At 43.8% G+C, this 21,208-nt stretch overlaps 1 protein-coding gene across 2 annotated transcripts in view; it reads right to left on the bottom strand.

The window, feature by feature from the left end:
• The window catches only part of Mapre2 (microtubule associated protein RP/EB family member 2), a 142,031-nt gene that overhangs the window by 103,364 nt on the left and 17,459 nt on the right, over positions 1 to 21,208 (bottom strand). For both annotated transcript variants that reach the window (XM_032886068.1, XM_032886067.1), the window contains exon 2: positions 18,094 to 18,155. Coding sequence is in view for 1 of the 2 variants with exons in the window: in XM_032886067.1 (XP_032741958.1) it covers positions 18,094 to 18,155 (62 nt within the window). In the remaining variant the exon portion in view is untranslated. The remainder of the gene's footprint in view (positions 1 to 18,093; positions 18,156 to 21,208) is intronic.

Consider the following 21,208-nt stretch of genomic DNA (forward strand, 5'->3'; position numbering starts at 1 on the left):
AGATGCTCATCCAGTAGGAGGTTTCATAAAGAGGGATGGAGTAGAGAGGCGGGATGGAGTAGAGAGGCGGGATGGAGTAGAGAGGCTTTTACAGAGACAGGAAAGGCTGTACTCCTTGCAGAACACTGCACACTGTTCTGTATGAAAGGAAAGCAGAGTGCACAGTGGCAGGGCTAGCAGGAGAAGGGGCTTATGGCCATGCTAAGAGCTTGGTGTAGAGCTGACCTACACGCAGGAAGTATAGAAAGGGCCACTAAGGATGAACTCTGCATACCGCGTTGCGATGAGGGTAGCATATGATGCTATACTGAAGAAGACTGAAACCAGCCCCCTCACCTAAGCCAAACAAACCCCGAACAAGGAAGACTTAAACCAACAGACCGCAGGACTAGAAAAGAAAGCATACATTTGAATATTAAAAAATATGAACCAGCATTTGGTAAGTAAAGTAGATATGGGCCAGGTGATGGGTTTGAGTTAAGGGTAGGTAGTGAAGGAGGCAGAAACATCTCAGATGGGTCTACTTGGTGACCAAGTAGATAATAATATAATTTAGCAAGCTTAGGAATACAGAGCAAACAGTTCTTTTGAAAGAAAGTTTTTTGAAATGTGTTTTAGTCATGGAGAAAAACCTACAGGGGGCTTCATACACAATGGACAGTCCTTCAATATTTGTTGAATATGGGTGTGTTATGTGGATATACACTAATTTGTGGGACAACGGTCCCCTAAGCAATTCATGGATCTGCATCCCCCATTCTCTCACCCAGGAGGCAAGGTAAGGCTGTAAAGGCTGAGTGATGAAAAGCAAAGTGTGCACAAGGAGTCTGCCTAGGGCTCCAGGGCCCAGGAAAGAGTCTTCCCAGGAAGAGACGGGGCTCTAGGGCCAAATATCATCAAAGGCTGGATCAGATAAGAACTGAGAGAGAAGCATTTACTCAAGAACTAAGAGAGAAGCATTTACTCAGTTTGATAAGTTCTCAAGATATGTTTAAGGGGTAGATTTCAGATCAGACCTGCTAGTGATTGCTGGAAGAAAGAAAGGCATCTTCTAAGGAGAATGAAATCTGCAGTTCTTGCCAAGGACATGAGTTTTCCAACGAAACCAAGGTAGGAAAGGAAAGGTATTACATAGAGTCAATAGCTAGTGGGGCCCTGTGAGCATTCGTCCTTGCCATCTTGGACCAATGCAGTAATTGATGAGTATGCCTTATATACCACACACAGCTGGACTGACACCCCTCCTCAACTCTCATGGAGTGAGTGCACACACACACACACACACACATACACACACACACACACACACGAGCAAAAACAACGAACAAGTAAAACTGGAGGTATTTAAATCTTACGTTTGGCAAGCAGGGTTTCTAGGGCATACCCAGAGGACAGAGAGTTAGAGGCAGGTTAATAATAGCCAAAGTGGGAGGAAAACACCAACAGATTTCATCAACCAGACCCATGCAAAGACTGGATGAGACACAAGCTAAGGGTTCTCTCGGGATGTAGGACAAAGAGCATCAATAATCACGTGTTATCTAAAACTCTCTCTCCTCTTCTCTCTCTGTATTGCCTTAGATGTGAGGAATAACAAAACTACCACAGCAGAGCCAAAATGGAACAGCAGAACTGCTGACAGCAGCTCATGGACCAGGACTGGGTGTGAATCTGACTCCGTCCCGGAAGCTCCTTCTCCTCTTCAGGCCCTCACAGGTTAACGTGTTTAGGGGCGCCCGTCTTCAACACTGTCAAAGGCATTCACAGCTGTCGCACCACCTCACGTGGGGGCTTCCCAGTATCATTATCACCTCCACATACAGATGGATTCCAGTTGGCAGTCACCTCTGTTGCCCCAGGACAGGCCACTGCTCACACGCTTGTGCTCTATTGTATTTTTGAATGGGAAATGGGAGGTTCTGCGTGTGACTTAAAACAGGCTGCACAGCCCACATTGCATCAGTGAATAAAACGCACAGTCTGTCGGCCAGTGGTGCTGTCCCTGACGTCACACCAGGGATGTAGAAATGAATTTGGATTTCATCAGGGCTTCCTCTGGGCCTGATAAGGACTTTTGTGATACGGGCATGCCTCTGGCTTTAGATAATGCACGTTATTAATCCAAACTGATAAATGTTCTCTCTGCGATTCAGAAGGTCTCTTCAGAACTAACCTACAAGGGCTTGCTCCTCCAGTATTGGAGTTCTGTTTTGTTCTTTTTTGCTGGACACAGGATCTCTCTGAGTAGCTCTAGCTGTCCTGGAACTCACTATGTAGACTGGGCTGGATTCAAATTCACTGAGATCCGCCTGCCTTTGCCTCACAAGTGCTGGAGTACTGGCTTTTTTTTTTTTTTTTTCTTTTAAAAAGACTAAACCAAAATACTTCTCTCTTGGACCAAACTCTGGGTCCTCTGGAAGAGCAACAAGTACTCTTAACACCAGAGTAATCTCTCCAGCCCCCTAATACTGACTCTTTTGAGATCATCTGCCTTTGAATATTGTAGATTTGTTCAGAAGGCAGGGGCTGGCAGGTCTCTTAGTATGCCAGCAAAATAATAAGATTTGCATGATGCTAAAACATAGACTAGTCAGTCCACCATATACGGTAAGAGTTCTATGTTGAGTTTTATCTACTTTACTTTTCCTTAAATTTTTAAGAGCTTAGGTTTTGTTTTTCGGAATAACTTACAGAACACGGTGTGGACGCAGTTTTAAAACACTCACAGAACATTACGATTTTTGCTGTCATTCAGTCAGATCTGCAATGTCAGGTTCCAGTCCATTAAATAAAATGTGTTTTTGAACTATAGCATCTGGTTAAATCTCAGAGTGTTAAACACATTTTTTTCCCCAGAGAAATACAGAGTAATAAACATAATGAAAATTTTATTATCACATGAATACAGAAAATTGAGCAGCCATGCTTGCAGAGACCAAGGAAGCCCCGCTGTGGTGGCAATGCTTTGCCTTAGGGCTTAACCTCTCTTTGGTGAGTATTGGCCGAGCACTAATTACGTGCTAGGGCTAGTCAGGGCATTGGTGAAACACACTTACAGACTGACAGGGAAGTGTGAGTGGGCACTCGGTGGGGGTGAACAGATAATGAACAGCATGTCAGATGTTGTATAGGGAAGAGTAACGCTGGGGGAAGGAGTACAGAAAAGGGGTAGTCTAATTTTCAATGGACCGGCCGGTGCAAGCATGGCTGTCATGATGACCTTCACCCTGCATCTTGGAAGGGAAGGCAATGAGCATGGATCCCAGCAAGGACAAAGGCTCTAAGGTGGGATGGTGGACTAAGGAGTAGGAGGAGAATCAGGTGTGTTTTCAGCAGAGTGTGCCTGCATGTGCAGTACAGAAAGCAGGGAGAGGGCTGTCAGAAACAAGGTCAGAAAGATCACAAGGAGGCAAGAATGTGCAGGGCTTTGAAAATTCGTTGTAAAAGCCTTTGGTTTAAAGCCAGCGTTAGAAGCCATTCATATGTAGTAGTGTTAGCAGCGTGGGCACACATGTGGAATGCTCCCTAATTGTAGTAAGAACGGCACCTAATATTTCACTGCTTTTTATGGGCCAAATGTTATGCTTTACAAGGTGCCAGTATTTTAATCCTCAAAGACATGTCGAGGAAGGGGGCTATTTTAAGTCCCATCTGTCAAGGAGGTAAGTAGCTAGATGACTTTGTGAGATCTGCAGCCAGGAAGTGGCCGAGCTGGGCATGAATGTGCCTGTCATGTGTTAAAGGCAGGTAGGTCATCTTTGGTTTGCCCAGCTCACCTTTCACTGGGGTCTGGTTAACCTGAGGAGAGGAATGCAGAATCCAGGTCAGGGAGGGGCCGGGGAGGAGCAAGACAGCAGGGGGCGGGGGCAGAAGAAGGCAGCTCAGCATCAAAGGAGTGTAGGAAGCAAGGGATGTAGGATGAGCCCCAGGCTGAGAGGTAGGAGTGAGGTCAGAGGCGATGCCTTCTGGAAGGAGAGGAGACCACGGGCACTTTTTGCTATTTGTATTCAAAGCTCGAATCTGTTTTCATTCAACATTTTGTAATTCACCCATCCAGCTCCAGACATGGCTGTCGGAATGCTTCCACTGAAATGTGTCTGTGCCTGAATTTATGAAATTCCTTCTATTTCCTTCCCATGCTTTATTTCCATGCTAAAATGGGAACATGTCCTCATGGCGTGACTGGACGGGACATCTTAAAAGGGGTAGGAGGCATGCAGGGCTCAGTTCGATAGGGAGAGAAGAGAGTCTAAGTACCTCTAACAAGTCAATAACCTTCCAGAAGATTCCAGGGATTTCAAGAGAAGATTTCCTCAGGGGTTCTCAAATGCCAGTCAACCCATTGAGCTTTAGTAGCTGAATCTGACACTGCAAAGCTGAAACCATGCAAAGGGACTCCTTACTGCAGCCTCAAAGCCAGAGAGGGGTAACAGTTGCTCTACCAAGTACCAGGTGGCCCTAGACTTCCAGAGTCACTTAGAGCCCAGCCACAGAACGAGAGCAGGTGGGAGGGTCTTTATGAGCCTGGGGGCTCCTCTGTCAAGCCTGGTGTGTACCACTGCAGAGATGTGACTCTGGAATGCCTCCCCTACAGTGTGTCAAGGGAACAAGAGGCCAGCAGCTGGAAAACAAGTAATGGGAGAGGAATCCCCAATTCCTGACCTCATCCAAATGAAATTTGCAAAGAGAAAATTAAAGCAGCTTACTTCATTATGGAAAAAAAGAAAAGAAAAGAAAAAAAAATACAACTGGAAATTATGAACTAAGACTAAATTTCCACCAGAAATGTTTTAATTAGGATTCACAGTTTGTTTCATCAGAAATGGCTTTAATTAGAACTTAGAGAACCCAGTACCTTCGCGTTCTTAATCTGTATGGGCTCAGCATCTACAGAACACCGACATGAACTGTGAACTTGGATGGGAGGGTCCCTCCCAGAGAGGGTAGCACACGCACACACTGTGGGCCACCTTCAAGCAGCTTCCACTTAATTTCTATCTAAAGGAGTCAGACCTAGACATCTGAAGGGATCTCAGTCTTTTAACTTAAAAATTTTGTTTTCTTTTATTCTGTGTAGCTGAGTGTTTGGCCTGTATGATTTACTACGTGACATCTGCTTGTCTGGTGCCGGAGAGGTCAAAAGAGGGCGCCAGATTCGCTGCAACTGGAGTTACAGTGGTTGTGAGCCACCATATATGTGCTAGAAACAGAGCCCATGTCCTTTGGAAGAGCCACTGCTCTTAACCACTGAGCCATCTCTCTAGCTCAGGATCTCAGTCTTACTCAGTCTTAGCTGACAGATCCACAACCGATTCTCAGAATTAACTCTGTTCCCCGGCCATCTTCTCAGTACCCTTCAGGCTAAGGTCTAGCCTGTCGAGAGTCCTCACATCAGCGTTCAAGGACACAACAGAATCAGCACAAATGAGAAATGGACCTGTGTGTGAAGAGGCAGTAATATTATCGCTGCGCTCTTCTTCTGGGAAATAAAGTTCTTCTAATCTGGTGGTTTAGCAGAGTTTGGCTGTGAGAGTTGGTTCAGTGATAGCCAAGAGGTATAAAGCTGCAGTGTGTGTGTGTGTGTGTGTGTGTGTGTGTGTGTGTGTGTGTGTGTGTGTGTTATTCTTTATTAATGACAGCACTTCAGAATTTAAAAACAGTGTAAATCATATGTCTCTCACATCCCTGATGGAAAGAATAGCAAAGTAGAAAGGATTCATGGTTGGGTTTTGGGTTTACATTTGAATTTAAGTGCTTGTGCTTACAAGTGAGATAACTCTGGCCAGATTATTTAACTTCCCCTTAGTATCTTCATTCATAAGATAAGATTTCTAATAAAACATGTTGACATATAAACCTAGGTTTTACGTTAGCCCCTGTGTTCATAACTTTTTTTTTGATCACTTGTCCCTTCAAAAGATTGAATTTATTTCTCATCTCCTTGAATATGGAAGGGCCTTACACAGTTTTAATCAATTTGGTAGATATAATTCCAACCTATGCCTGGCCTACGCCAAGACCTGGTGGTAGCTTTTGCTTCAGTATCTTGGCTGGCACCTCAAAGGCTACTTTGCACCCCTCCTCCTGCAGCTCCTGAGTCATTCTGGAGAGTTTCTTTCTTCTCAATGAAACTCCCTGTCACCTCTATATCCCTTCTCTCCTTTTTAAGACATCTTCAGCGGTCTCCTGTCATTCAAGATGATCTTTCCAAATCTTAGTAATTCTGGCCCTAAGTAACCTACCTTAAAATTTATTCCTGCCCAACTATGTAAAATGAAAGTGACATTCCACTTGGTGGCTTTTGGATGTGAAGCATTAGTCGGATCTATTTCTGGGTATCAACAGCATCTTTTTGTTAGAAATTTAGTTGTACCTAAGTTAGAACACCTAGACTAGGTCTTTCTATAAGGCATAGACCCCCTCAGCATAACAATTGAGGCCCAAGCGATAGGGAACAGGCACAGGGGCAGTCTAGAAATCATGGTACATCATTTCCACAACACCTGATCCAGGCAGCCAGGAAGGCCCACTTGGATCTAAGAGGAAAGTCCTTCCGTAGGAGGGATGCCATTCTCCTACAGTAAGAGAAGCATGGGTTGAAGGAGACTCTGGTGGCCATCTTTGGAAAGAGCATTCTGACAGACCACACACACTGACTTGCTTCTCAATTTCTATGTCCACAGCACAAAGGACTGTTAAAGCAGAAATATCAAAGAAGAAAAGAAATCAAGCACTTGAGGACTTGTTCTGGGACTGATGCATAAGTTCAAGCCAGACAGTATAACCTGTGGAAGGAAACACTGTCAGCCTCAAAAGTCTAACTTTCAAGTATCCAGAGTTTAAAATCATTAACATACTTTGAAAGCCACCCCCCCTCAGCATGAGTCACGCGACTCCGTGACCGGTCAGAGACTGCTAATTGTGGTCATGTCCGTGAGGAGGAACCTGGCTCTGCCTCTCCTCCTCTCCAGCCGCACCTCACAGGTCTGGAATCTAAGATCAGAGAGACACTATTTTCTGCTTACTGTCTGGATGCCAGAGCCCTGGGGTTTGCTGAGCCATCTCAGCATGGGCATGAGAGGGCCCAGGTTCAGGTGAAGGGCTGCAGGCAATGTTGGGTTTCCTGCAATGTTGCCAAAAGCTCTGGTGGTGAGGAGAGAAGTCAGCAGAAAACAGGCCTCTGCTGGTAAGGGGGAAATCATGGCTCTCCTGGCCTTTCCAGAGGCACCTTGTCCAAACATGGCCCGGTGCTTCAGCCTCTGTATTCCTAAGCAGTCTCACCTCCTACTTACTAAGACAGAGGGAAAAGCCCGAGTTAGCTGAGGAGTGCTGGTTTCTAGTTAACAAGAATGCTATTTCCAGACCGGAGCCGGACCACAGCCAGGGCTGTTTTGATCCCTTGGACCCTTTCTGTTCCCCTCACCTGTGTCTCTCTGAGTCACCACTGTGGCTGTTCCTTCGTGCCCCCTTCCCTCTCCCACCCCTCACAGGCTACTTTGTACCCCCTCCTCCTGCAGCCCCTGAGTCTTTCTGGAGAACTGCTTCCTTTCTGCTCAGTGAAACTCCATGTCACCTCTACATCCCTCCCCTCCTTTTAAAGACATCTTCAGCAGTCTCCTGTCACTTCAAGATCATCTTTCCAAGTCTTAACTTAGTACTTCTGGCCCCAAGGACCCTACCTTAGAATGTATTCCTGCCCAACTATGTAGGATAAAGAGCGGCGTTGCACTTGGTGGTCTTTGAATGCAGGGCAACAGTTAGGTCTACTTCTGGGTATCATCGGCATTAGCAAAGGCTCTGTTTGAATCACTCACCAGTGCTTGGGTAGAAATTGTTCTTCATTTCTCTGGTGAGCCCTGTCTGTTAAGTACCATTTGCAAAGAACTTTTAGTTGCTTCATTAGGAAAGCAAATTAGTCACATGAACTACAAGGACTTAGAGTAACAAAACATCAGCAGTTTCTCCTGAGAGAGGAAGCAGGAACCTGGACTGTTCAGCCACCATAGCCTCATCTTTACAAATGCATTGACTATAATCAGATTACATTATTAAAGGCAGAATCACCATGTTTTTCAGCAGCTTCAAACAGCTTTAAAATCCACAGGGAACTATCGATTGGGAGAAATGAGGACTCAAAACGTTGCTATTTCCTGCTGATGGCTAGAACACTTAAGAGTTCCACAGACAGTGAGTGCCGAGGCTAGATGACAACTTGAACAAAAAACAAGACAAGTTGCCTTGGCCCGTCACTTTGGACGAACAGAACAGCAGCCTCACATTCTGCACGCAATGCTCTCAACTCTGGGTGAGCAGCCGCTGCAGAGCAGGCCCCGCCCATACTCGCTCCGCTTGAAGACTGCAGGCCCCGCCCACACTCGCTCCACTTGAAGACTGTTCCTGAGGTTTGGACACGGTGCCGTGGAGGGCAGCCAACCAACTCCACAGTGGTTATGAAACAGCTGCAGATCCGTGCTTATGTCATGCCCTGCACAAATACTCCACAGAGAACACATTCCGACTACGAGAAGAAAGACAGCTTTGCTAACAATGCCAAGGTGAAAGCGGAGCGTACCTAAAAAAATGTGAATGCAGTGTCCGTAAGACACACCACTTTTACTTTTTCCCCCCTCCTCATCCTCCTCCTCCTTTTTTGAGACAGGGTTTCACGGCATAGCCCTAGCTGAAGAGCAGACTGGCCCCAGACTCACAGAGATCTGCCTGTCTCTGCCTTCCGAGTGCTGGGATTAAAGGCGCGTCTCCCCCCCCGCCCCCCCCCCGCACCACCCTGCTTCCCTTCCCTTCTTCCGAGTGAAGGAGTCATTTTACTTCTGTCTTCTAATTCTATCCCACTTCCATGTTTAAAACATGGAAGAAGACCTAACAATGAACCAAGCCCAAGAATCAGCCAGAGCCAGGGATGGAATCATGCCCCTCAATCCCAGGAAGGATGACGAGGAGGGCTATCACAATTCTAGGCCAGCCTGTGCTCCAGGGAGATAGGGTACCGTTCCAAATCACAAGTCAATGACAGCTACTTGACTGAGTGAAGTTCCAATGCCTTGTTACTGGAAGATTTTCACTAAAAATGATGCTACAGTGGGCGTGGCACTTCTCTGTAACCCTAGCATTCCAAAGAGTTAGGCAGCAGAGGTGTGAATTCAGGGCCAGCCTGGCCTGCATAATGAGACTGTCTCCAAAACAAACATATTATTTAACATAATCTTTACTGTGGCCTCCAGTAGACCTTTGATATGATATGACTGCTATGTTATCTAGTAGTGTAATATGTAACTTAAGGAAGACATATTTGGGTTATCACATTCCTGTCACAAACGTTTGCCTACGGTACAAATATTACCGAACAAAGTCTTTATTGTTTGTATTTTGATTTTCCAGTCATCCCAGTGAAATACTATTGGTAAAGAAGCTGCAAGATAGCAGTAAATTAGAAGATAGGTCTATTATCTGTGGCATCCTTTTATCCACAGCTTTGACTCCGGTTCCTCCTGAGTAAGGCTGAAGATATCATGCACCTTTGTCTGTTCCCTCTTTAGAAAAGTATCCAGTTCAGAGATCTACCCAGCCAACTCTATCACTTTCTTTTCCAATGGCCTCTTGGTTTCCACCACCTTCACGTTCCCCACAATGTAGACAAATGAAACATCTGAAAAGCCTGCGCGCTCCCCTTCCTTCCAACCTGCTCCCCCGTGTAAGCACCTTTCCTCCGTGACTTGTAAAAGTAGCGTGCACAGGTTAAAACGTGATCGGAAACTTCTCTCATACTGCATCTTACCCTGGACCCATTTTCAAGAACTCGCAGGGTTTTAACTCTTTCTGTGCTTAATTATTCTGTGGTTAAAACTGCCAGGTGGTGGCACATGGCTTTAATTCCAGCACTCAGGAGGCAGAGGCAGGCAGATCCCCAAGTGTGAGGTCAAGCCAGCCTGAGTGAGTTTCAGGATGGCCAGAAGACACAGAGAAACCTTGTCTTGGAAACAAACAAACAAACAAACAAACTGCCTCTCTAAAGTTTCACATACCATCTCTTCCTGTTTTCTCAAGCAGAGTCTCTATTTCTGCTGACATAAATTCAATATGTATTTACCACCTTTGCCTCTCTTTTCAATGTTATTGGTAGAATTACTTTCCATGTTTAAGTAGTGCCAGTATGTATTCATTGTATCTAGCGCTGGACTTGGAACAGACAATTTCAGTTCACGCATATCATGTACTGTGGCAACATTTAAAGCCCCTTCTTTCCTCCTTTTAGTCTCTACTCCTCTTCCCCCACTTGGTAGTTTTCATGTCAAGCACATGCATACATGTGTGTGTGTGTGCACACACACACATGTATACATGTGCATGTGCGTGTGTGTATACATGCTCTTGCTTTATTGTGTATGCATGTGTGTGTGTACTGTGTGAGTGTGGCACTCATGAAGGCTACAAAGATCAACAGATTTCCTGACACTGAAGTTATAGGAAGTTCTCAGCTACTTGATATGGGTTGTAGGAACTTAATTCCAGCCCTCTGCACGAGTGAAGTGCAAGTGTTCCTATCCCTTGAGACCTCTCCCCAGATCTGTGCTCTTTTTATTTACCCAGAAGTAAATGCAGTAGCTTTCCACCTTCTAGAACTCTGCCAATCGCTGGTCCCCTTCCATGTTTCAAAACTACAATGGATTTGCTCCTGTTTCTACAGGATGATTTTGTTGTTTTGACACAGGGTTTTGCTATGTAGCTGGCCTCAAGTTCATATTCCTTATGTCTCTTTGTCTTTATAGTGTGTACACCAGGATGCCTGGCCCCATTATTTTTCAGTAACTACCTTAAATTTATTAACATGCATAAGCTATACCCACTAGTGTGGATCCGTGTGGCTTTCCTATACATGCACACAGTAGTTTGACCAGATCAAACCTATGGAAGCGCTACAGAAGGCAGAAACCTGTATTTGAATGGAACATTGTGGTATTGGCTTTGCTTTGGTCTTTAAAGATAGGATCATACTGTAGCCTAGGCTGGCTTCAGACTTAGAGGGCTTGGCTTGCTGCTGCCTCCTGAGTGTTGGTATTACACATAGGAGGCACCGCACTGGGCTAGACTACAGTGGAATCTATTGGCTTTACTGGGGCACTTGCTTTTTGTTTGATATTTACCCCATGCCCTGAAATAAAAACTTTAGAAGTCTGGTGTTTGGGGTTCTGCACAGTTGGACCTGGCCTAGCTTCTCTCTGTCTCTTAATCCTGCATTATTTACATGGTTTTCCAATCTTGTAAGATGACTAGAATGTCATTTCTCCTTGTTACCTGCCATTTTACAAAGGCAGCCTGAACTCAAAGTCTACCCTCAAAGATTTTTGTGACCATAATAAAGTAACCCGGTTCCCTAAGAGTTAAAAACATAGTCAAACAACCATTAGGTAAATGACTCCATTCTTTCTGCGAGTCACATCAATTTTCCCAATCACAATTTTCTTCTCTCCCTTTATAACAATGTAATCCAAAATAATTTTTCTTAATAGGATTAAAATGTAAATTAATGCTTTAAATCTGGCTATCTTAATACACAATGAAAACATCAACTTTTGAGGTCATTTTTTTAAATAAATCAATATCGCCAAATCTGGTAAGCTTTATTTTTTAATGTGTGGACTATGTTGCCTTAAGTAGGAACCCAAAGTGATTGGATAGTCTCTTTTCAAGATACCATTAGAAACATTTGTGGTTCCGCACTGGAAGTTATAATGTCATTACAGAGTGTTGTAAGCACTCAACTCATATTTTATGCAAAACAAGAGAAGCTCTTCTCTAGATCAAGTATGGAAGGGCATGCTAATAGTCCAGCCTATTTTATAAACCAAATGCTACATGGGTCTGAGATGTATCACTCCCCTGGAACAAAACTAACAGCAAAGACACCAGAATCTTATGAGACAATGCTAACAAGGACAGTCAGAGTCATAACAGAATACTAAGCCAGCATTCAAAGCAGGGTTTAGAATCCAGCTGGCTGACAGCAAGTCCTGACCACTGAGAATCAAGCCTTTCTCAGTTTGCTCACAAGGCTCTTTTTTAACATTTACGGTTTAAGTCCTCTAGAGCAGTTGGTTCTTAACCTGACAGTCTGTGAGTCTTTGGAAGTACAGTCTTAACAAAGACACACAGCTAATGTCAGAACACAGACAAATGCATGAATGTGCTCATTTGAAGCTGAGTGTTATACGAGGTAAGGGACGCTGACCGTCTATGTGATCTGCAGTACACACAGCCAGGCAATCTGACCCTGAGCCTGTGTACAGACTGCAGCACACGGAAAGCATGTGTCAAGTGCCCAGTGTCTACAGAACGATTAGGATGTGTCATCTGTTACCATGGAGAATATTACATCTGAAAACTAAAAATAAGGCATGTGAAGAGTTTCTAAAATCAGAGGTGATATCCAATCAGGAAGTCCATAGAATAATAAACATGGAATTTACAGGGGATGTGGGGATAGACAGGTCTGAACCTACTCAGGGGTATCATATAACTATTCACACCTATACACTTACAGTACAAATAAATGTTAACTTTGACTCCAAACAATGCTACATGGTTCAATGATGGTGTGTGATGCTATAAACTGTTCGAAATTTTAAAACTATAGTCATCAATGTGCACCACAGTTCACAAAACTGCTCATGATATAACAGAAAACAAATGTGTATAAGGTCTGACAATAGTCGAAAGAGGACTGGAAGGAAAAGACAAACATAAAATGGAGGCTAGAAGAAGGAGATAAAGAAGACAGTGGCTCAAGAGCTGTGATATACAACAGTGCCTGACACACAAGAGGGACAGCTCTAGAGCTGTGATGTATGACAGGACCAGACACAGGGGTAGAGGGCTCTAGAGATATACAGTTGAGTAGGTAGACATATGGGATGGGTGGCTCAACACAGGTCATGCACAATATCAGACACATGGGATGGAAGCTCTAGAAATGTGATTTATAACAGGTGTCATGAATACAATTATATGGTGTAGGAAGTCATGCTAAGTAGACTTTAATGCTATTTTGACAAAAGAGCAACAAATAATTCTAAGATAATAGATGTATCTTTTAGGAAAAAAAAAGAAAAAAAAAAACGAAAACAACTATCATAAACTGGGTGTGGTGGCACACACCTTTAAGCCTAGCATTTGGGAGGCAGAGGCTGCCATAGCCCATATCTCTGTGAGTTTGAGGCCAGTCTGGTCTAAGAGTGAGTTCCAGGACACCCAGGGCTACATACAAAAATCCTGTCTCACAACCAACCAACCAACCAACCAACCAATCAATCAACCAACCAAAACCAACCTACCCAAAACCAACCAACCAATCAACCAACCAAAACCAACCTCCCCAAAACCAACCAACCAACCAACCAACCAACCAACCAACCAAAACCAACCAACCAACCAACCAACCAACCAACCAACCAACCAACCAACCAAAAAACCCACCACCAACAACTAAAAAAACCCAACTCATCATTATTTTATTTTAGTGTGTGTTTTGCATATATGTATGTACACACACACACACACACACACACACACACACACACACACACACACATCCAAAGCATCGCAAACATCAAACATCTCTGGTGCCCCTGGAAGCGAGGAAAGAGTGTCAGACCCCTTGGAACTGGAGTTACAGAGTTATGGGCTGCCATGTGGGTGGTGGGAACAGAACCCACGTCCTCCGGAAGAGCAGCCAGTGCTTTTAACCTCTGAGCCATCTCCCCAGCCCTCCATTTCCACATTAGCTTTATTAGTGAACATTTTGAAAGTGCTACAAAAGTAGAAGAAAATACTCCTATGTAAGAGACATTGGGAAGGCACACGGGAACCAGCAGATCCCTTCTGACACTCCATTAAATGATTACAGATGATACCATATATTTATTATAATATATAAGTACATATAAGCAGCTAAACGTAAATTAGGGTGATGAATATATGTCTGTTTCTTGAGTAGTTTTAATGAAACGATCAGTCGTGCATCTTCTATTCCGGCAAAGAAGAGCTGACGCGTAACAACTGAAGTGGTAGAGAAAGGCGGGAGAACAGGAGGCAGAGAGATGGAGGGACAGGAGGCAGATCTGAGGACAGCGTCGTACTGAGGACACTGCACCGCCTGCCCGTACATGCTAGAGATAACGAGGTGTGGACCCCTCTCCGCTTGGGCTCTGGTCGCGGTTTGAATAGGATGTACTACATAAACGACCAGTCTTCAACAGCAAAGTCATTAACCTATAAGCTCAGTTTCCATACTTAAAAGCTATTTAAAAGTTTCATATAGCATATATAAGGGTTAATGAAACAACGGGACAGCATATGTCCAGTAGATAACAAGATGCTGGGACACAGTAGGCATCAAATGAAATTTGTTATTCCACGTTCTGTCCTTTGTATAAAAGACTCTGGTATTCGGGCAGAAATGAAGACGTGCCCACTGTGGCTACTGGTTCTCAGATCTGTCTCTATCCCGGACACTCATTTTTATACCAGCAGAATTCCTTTGCTACTAGTCTCTTGCTCATGGTAGAGCCAGGACAGACTTGTGTGACCATCAGTCTGGACTGAGCGTCCTTGGTTGGCACATTTTGAATCCACATTCAAAATCCCAGTTCTATCTGAGCTTGTTTCTGTGTTCGGGGAGGGAGCTTAGTCAGTGAGATTCTTGTTGCAGAAATGTAAGGACCTGAGTGTGATCCCTAGAACCCACTTAAAGCACTGTGGCGGTGTATGCTTAGGATTTCAGTTCTTGGAGACAGGCGGATCCCTGGGTTCTGACTAGCCAGCTTAGCCTATGCAGGTAGATTAAGTGAGATAATACCTCAGAACAAAGAGAAATCACACACACACACACACACACACACACACACACACACACACACACACACAGAAAAACTAAAATACAAGAAAGCAAACAATACAGCCAACAATGAACTAATAAAACAAGCAGTTGCTAAAAGATGAACTACATATATGTGTATTTCAACATTTAACTGTGGCTGGCTTACAGTTTCAGAGGTTTAGTCCATAGGCGGATAAACATATGAAAAACACTTTCAACATAACTAGCCATCAGAGAATGCAAATGCAACTACATGGAGGTTCCATCTCACCCCAGTCAGGATGCCCAGTCACTAACATCACCGATAACAAACGCTGCTGCTGAGGAGAGGACTGCGGGAACCCTTACCCAGCGCTGGTTGGATGGTAAACTAGTGTAGCCGCTACTGTGCACGCCAGCTGAAGGCTGCTCAAACTTAAACCTACCATAGGACGGCGCCGTTCTTACTCCTGGGCATCTGCCTGGAGATTCAAGGCCACAGAGCACAGGGATGGCTGCACCCCAGTGCTTACTGCAGTAGGGTCCACTACAGGGGACCAAACCAGTTGTTCAGTCACAGCAGAACTGAGAAAGGAGATGTAGTTTATACACACAGTGGAGTTCTTTTAGCCGTAAAGAAAGACAAAGCTATGGAGTTTGCAGGAAAATAAATGAGGCTGGAGGTAATCATATTAAGCAAATTAGGTCTGTTGCCCCAAACCAAATGCCATGTTTTTCTATCACTGGTGCTTCCTAGATTTTATATGGCCACATTGAATCATTTATGTGTGCCTGATATAAAAGCAGAAATGAAACTTAAGGGAACAAAACGGAGCAACGGGAGAGATGGGAGACAGGGGGTATGGGGTGGCAGCAGGAGAGCGTGCATGTGTGTAGGGCTATGCCTGCCTCTGGGGGTCATAGGTCAACTTTAGAAAGTATTCCTCAGAAGCTCTCCATCGTCTGTCCATCTTCCAGATAGGGTCTCTCATTGGTCTAGAGTTTGCCAAGTCGACTAGGCTGACTGTGACTCCTAGGGACCCACCTGTCCCTGCCTCCTCAGTACTGGGATGATGGGTGTGCATCGATACACTTAATGTTTAAAAAGAGGTTGATGAGCTTGTTTTTTAATTAAAAAACCATTTATTTTATTTTGTGTATGAACATTTTGCCTGTTTGTATGTTTGAGCATTGAATGTGTGTGTGCCTGGTGTCTGCAGTCAGAAGGGGGCATTGGAGCTCTTGGAATTCCAATTAGTGGACGTTGGGAACCAAACCTGGATTCTCTGCAAGAACAAGAACTACTCTTAACTGCTGAGTCATCACCGCTGCCCACGTCTGATTTTTTTTAACTTGGGTCTGGGGTCAAGCTCAGGTCCTCATGCTTGCACAGCAAGGGCTTTCCTGAACAAGCTATCTCCATAACTCACTTGTACGAAAATAAAAGTGCATTTAAGAAAAAGTGTTTGTCCCCTAGCTCCAGTTAGAAGCTTTATAAAGAGATGTAGTCCACTTAGATAATGGTTCCCCCTTTCCTATATTACCTCTTCTACCAGGCCAGTTAGGGATGTCGGCTGATGATGAGACTTACCATCAATAGAGACATTCTGTAGGCAAATAGGGGTGCTAGTTGGTCCATACGTAGGGCCCAGATTATCAGGATTATCCCAGACAAACCAGCAGATGGGCTCCCACCAGAGGGGCCAATGACACAAGATTCATTTCCACAAGGCTCCCTGCATCTTTGTAGCAATGGCGTCCTATGGCTACAGGGGAAGTGCAGTAGGCTTCTCTTCTTGGTCTATACCTGCCTTTTTACTCTTTGATTCTTCTCTTCCCTAAAGTCTGCTCTGGGCCCCAGGATAACAACAGAGTCCAGGGGTCTGCTTGACTACAGTGAACAGGAAGGCTTGGCTCGTTCCCGCTGGTAACCTTAACAATCCCAAGCCAATACAAGTGACAATTCCGTATGCGCACATTTCTCTTGCTTTCATATCAAGGTGACTTGCTAACAAGTATCCATAGGGGAGGAGCTTCAGGGTTCTTTTCTCTTAACGATATCTGTCACCCCTAGCATTTCTCACAATGACAGGTGAAAGCCATCGTGCCACACCCACAGATTGGAGACTTGAAAGTGCACCAATGCCTTCTGGGAGAATTATTAACAAAGCCGAGACTTTAACACAGGCTGATACCTTCCAGAGAACTATTTGAAGACTAGGTTTCTAATTTTAGCATTCCAGAGGTTAAGACAAAAGGTGGAAAACAACATATACAATCACACACACATCTTTCTATACATTTTTTAAAAAATTTATAGAGGAAAACAGTTTTGATGAAATCTAGGACCTGATGCTTCCTGAGACCCGTCCCCACATGAACAATTACAGCGCAGAGCTTTGAAAGCTCTCTGAATGGCTTTCCAAATATTGCCATCTGCTGGAATTTTAGTTAATTGTTCCTTTGTTCTAGGGGAGCCCCTGGCGGTGCACTTTGAAGGCATTATCAGGCAGAGATTTAGGGTACCCATGGGAAACAGCTAAAGATCAAGATGATCCTGTCTCAGACAAACTAGAAACTGTAAACACAGAGGGGCTTCTCAGGGGCTTTGCCATTGTCCCGATACGTGTATTTATCTCATGATCCTCTCTTCCTCTCTCCCTCCCCTTCTCTTTCTTCCTCTTCTTCCCTCTCTTTCTGCCTCCTTCCTTCCCTAAGGTTCACCTTGTATTCTTAACAATAAAAAAACAAAAACAAAAACAAAAACAAAAAAACCACTCCATTTATTTAAAAATAACTAGAAATATCTCAGGATTATTTTGACCATATTTTGATATTTCTTCCTCCAACGACCACTAATACGATCTCTCGAATTAAACTTTTTTTTTTTTTTTTTTTTTTGGAGCTGGGGGCCGAACCCAGGGCCTTGCGCTTGCTAGGCAAGTGCTCTACTGCTGAGCTAAATCCCCAACCCCTCACGAATTAAACTTTAATTGGCTTGCCCATGTTTCAGAGGACTTTCTGTTAGCAGTCACTAGCTCTTAGCACACTTGGGAGGGAGGGCATCATTTGAAGAGCAGTACCTTTACATAGTACATTTTCTCAAACACTGGCTTTAACCATGCAATAGACTTTTTAAAAACAAGCCGGCCATTTAGGCAGTCCAAACCAGGCCAATTTAATTCACAAACGGAATCTACAAGGTAGTCATATTGAAACCTTACTTTGAACATCCAGGCACTCTCCCTGGCTGTTGAAGCGAATGGTTCTTCTGGGAAATGGGACCCTGGAAGAAGACAAAACACAAGGAAAAGAATTGAGTGAAGTATCATGAAAACACTGTAGATCAATGGAAAAAGAACTTAAAGAAAGCATATTCCACAAATACCCAAAACTGACTGATTTTGCTTGGAAATTTTGAAATTTTAGTAGAGTGGCAGATCTATAAAAAGAATAGTTTTCATCCCCCAACCTCCCTAGCATGATGTGAAGAGAAAAAGCCCTGCGTCTGTACTGGAATGATGGCTTAGTGATTAAGAGCACTGGTTGCTCTTCCAGAGGTCCTGGGTTCAATTCCTGGCACCCACATGGCAGCTCATCGCTGTCTGTAACTCCAAGGAATCTAAAAGTCCTGTGTCATCAGATAACCCAGAAGCAGGCCCCTCCTGAGGCATTATGAGCCTTATCAGTTAGAGCTCAAACTTGCATTAAACTTGTTTTATGACTTATTTTATGACAAGCCAGACTTGAAAAGATACACACAACAGATGCTCATTTGTTTTCTTTCTTTTTTTCTTTTTTCTTTTTTTCCGGAGCTGGGGACCGAACCCAGGGCCTTGCGCTTGCCTAGCAAGTGCTCTACCACTGAGCTAAATCCCCAGCCCCGCTCATTTGTTTTCTATCAGTTCACTGCTCCCTCTAACACACTACCTGGCTGCACCTTATAGTCAATGACTGGTATACCAAGTTCTAGAGGCTGAGTGATGTGGCAGGTCCTGGGTTCAAGACCCACCATGGGGACATCTGTGGCTACTGGGGAGAGACTAATGGTCCCACCGGATACTGCTAAAGGTGACCTGCTATACCTGTCTTTCCCATCCCCCCAGCAACAAGTGAGAGAAGACTCATCTGCCGTGTTTCCACAACCAACTCAGAGATGCTTCTGATCGTTATCCAGAACCAACCACACAAAAATCAACATATCTGCAGCACATCTAACACAACGAGGTTCATCCTGGACAAAGCTCCGAAGTTACTACTGCTGATTTTTAAATGGGGAATTGGTAGGATTTTTACAGTTTCCGTACAAGGGTAGTGAAAGAGAAAAGAATAAACTGGTAACAGGTGAACAATAAAAGCACGGGTAAAAATGGCTGCCGACTTGTTGTTTTTGTTGTTGTTTTGTTCGGTTTTGTTTTTCCTGCCTGTCTTAGAACTCACCCTGTAGCCCACGCTGGTCTTGAACTCAGAGATTTGCCTACCTCTGTCTCTGGGGTGCTGAGATCAAAGGTGTGGGCCATGACCACACAGCCAGGGTGTTACACAGGGAACACATTACCTAGTCCAGGAAGCTGAAACCCCAGAGTCTCCAAAAACTGAGTCTCGTTGAATGGTGACACGATGCCACAAGTAGAGGATGTCACAGCCTGAAGCTGTTCTATGTAGACGACTATTTAAAATATTATATGAAATGACCTTGAGGCTATATGCCCAAGGCATATATGAAACACAATGAATTTTGTTGAAATTCTGTTGAAATCTCATATCTGGTGCCAAGCATTCAGATAAGAGAAACTTAACTGTAGGGTTCCAAGTTCAGATAAAAACTTAATTCTCTGCCTTATTTAAAAGGCAGAAAAATCCATAGTAATGCTTTTAAGAAGTAGATTTAGATAAACTCACACACACACACATACACACACACACACACACACACACACACATATCTCAGGTAGAATAAATGTCCATATATGTTTTATAACAGAATTTATGTCTGCGGGGATATTTTACATGCTTTTATAATTTAATACTAGTTTCATAAACTTAAAATCAGATTAAAAAACCTAGTTCTCAACAATTTTTGACTCCTAAAGTCTCCCAATTTTTCAGAAATCTTAACAGCATTAGAATAAAATTTTCATTTGCCTTCTTTATTAAACTAGTTCTCAGTAGCTTTGTTACCAAACAAGAGGTTGCCTACCAAGCGCTGAGGCAGGAGCACAAGTTTATCTGCAAACTAGATAATTAGCCCTTAGAAGATGCTGTCTCATCTACACACAAGTGACCTTTCTCTGTTTACTCAAAACAGCCAGTTGCTAATTTCTCGGCAGCTGTGACAGAGCAGCTTGGAGAATCGTGAGCTCATCTATGGAGCCCTGTATGTGCTAGACAGTTCACTAATTTAATTGAATTTTATTAGATAAAACAATCTTACAAACAAAACGGAGGCTCAGAGCAATGGGACTCAGAGTAATGGGGGTGAGATGTACAGTGGGCAGGGCTGCACCTCACAGACCTTACCATCTATCTGTTCTCTCTTTCCTCACACTTTGAATTGTAAAAACCAGTCCCCTGGGCTGGAGAGATGGCTCAGTGGTAAAGGCTCTCCCTGCTTTTGGAGAGCATCCAGTTCAGTTCCTAGCACCTACATGGCAGCTCACAACTGACCGTAACTCTGGTTCCCGAAAATCTCATATCTCTGCAGGTCCACAGCACATGTGTACAGGCAAAACACACATGCACATAAAATACAAATAAATCTTTTTTTTTAAAAGGCAGTCCTTTGATACATCTTAGAAACTGCTTAGAAAAAAGAAGACATAAGCAAGCAAGGAGGAAGTCTTTGGGATCTAGAGCCTAGCAAATATTCTTAGTTTTGACATCAGTCTGTTAAAAGCAAATAGATAAACTAATGTTTATCAAAATTAAAAACTTTTGTCCAGGTGAAGCAGACATAAATGTAAATTCTGAACTAGGAGAAAAATTTTGTCTCTGAGAAAGAATGAATATCTGGGATATCAAAATTGAACAGAAATGGAAGAAAAACAATTGGAAATGGGTAAAATAAATAAAAACAAAAATACATTTAAGTGAAGAAGAAGGGCAGAGAGCAAGGTAAACACAGGAGAGGATACTTGATGCCACTGGGCACCAGGTAGCTGAAGATTAAATGGTACGTCTAAGTCTGGGGACATTGGCCAGCTGAATTGAGGGCAAGTAATCATAGGGCACAAAGTCAAACTAGATTGTTTGTACGTTGTTTGTGAGACGGCACTAGAAAGGCCCAGCTTCTCCTTCCTTCCTTCCTTCCTTCCCTCCTTCCCTCCTTCCCTTCTTCCT

This window comes from Rattus rattus, chromosome 15 (genome assembly GCF_011064425.1).
Source record: "Rattus rattus isolate New Zealand chromosome 15, Rrattus_CSIRO_v1, whole genome shotgun sequence".
Lineage (NCBI taxonomy): Eukaryota > Metazoa > Chordata > Mammalia > Rodentia > Muridae > Rattus > Rattus rattus.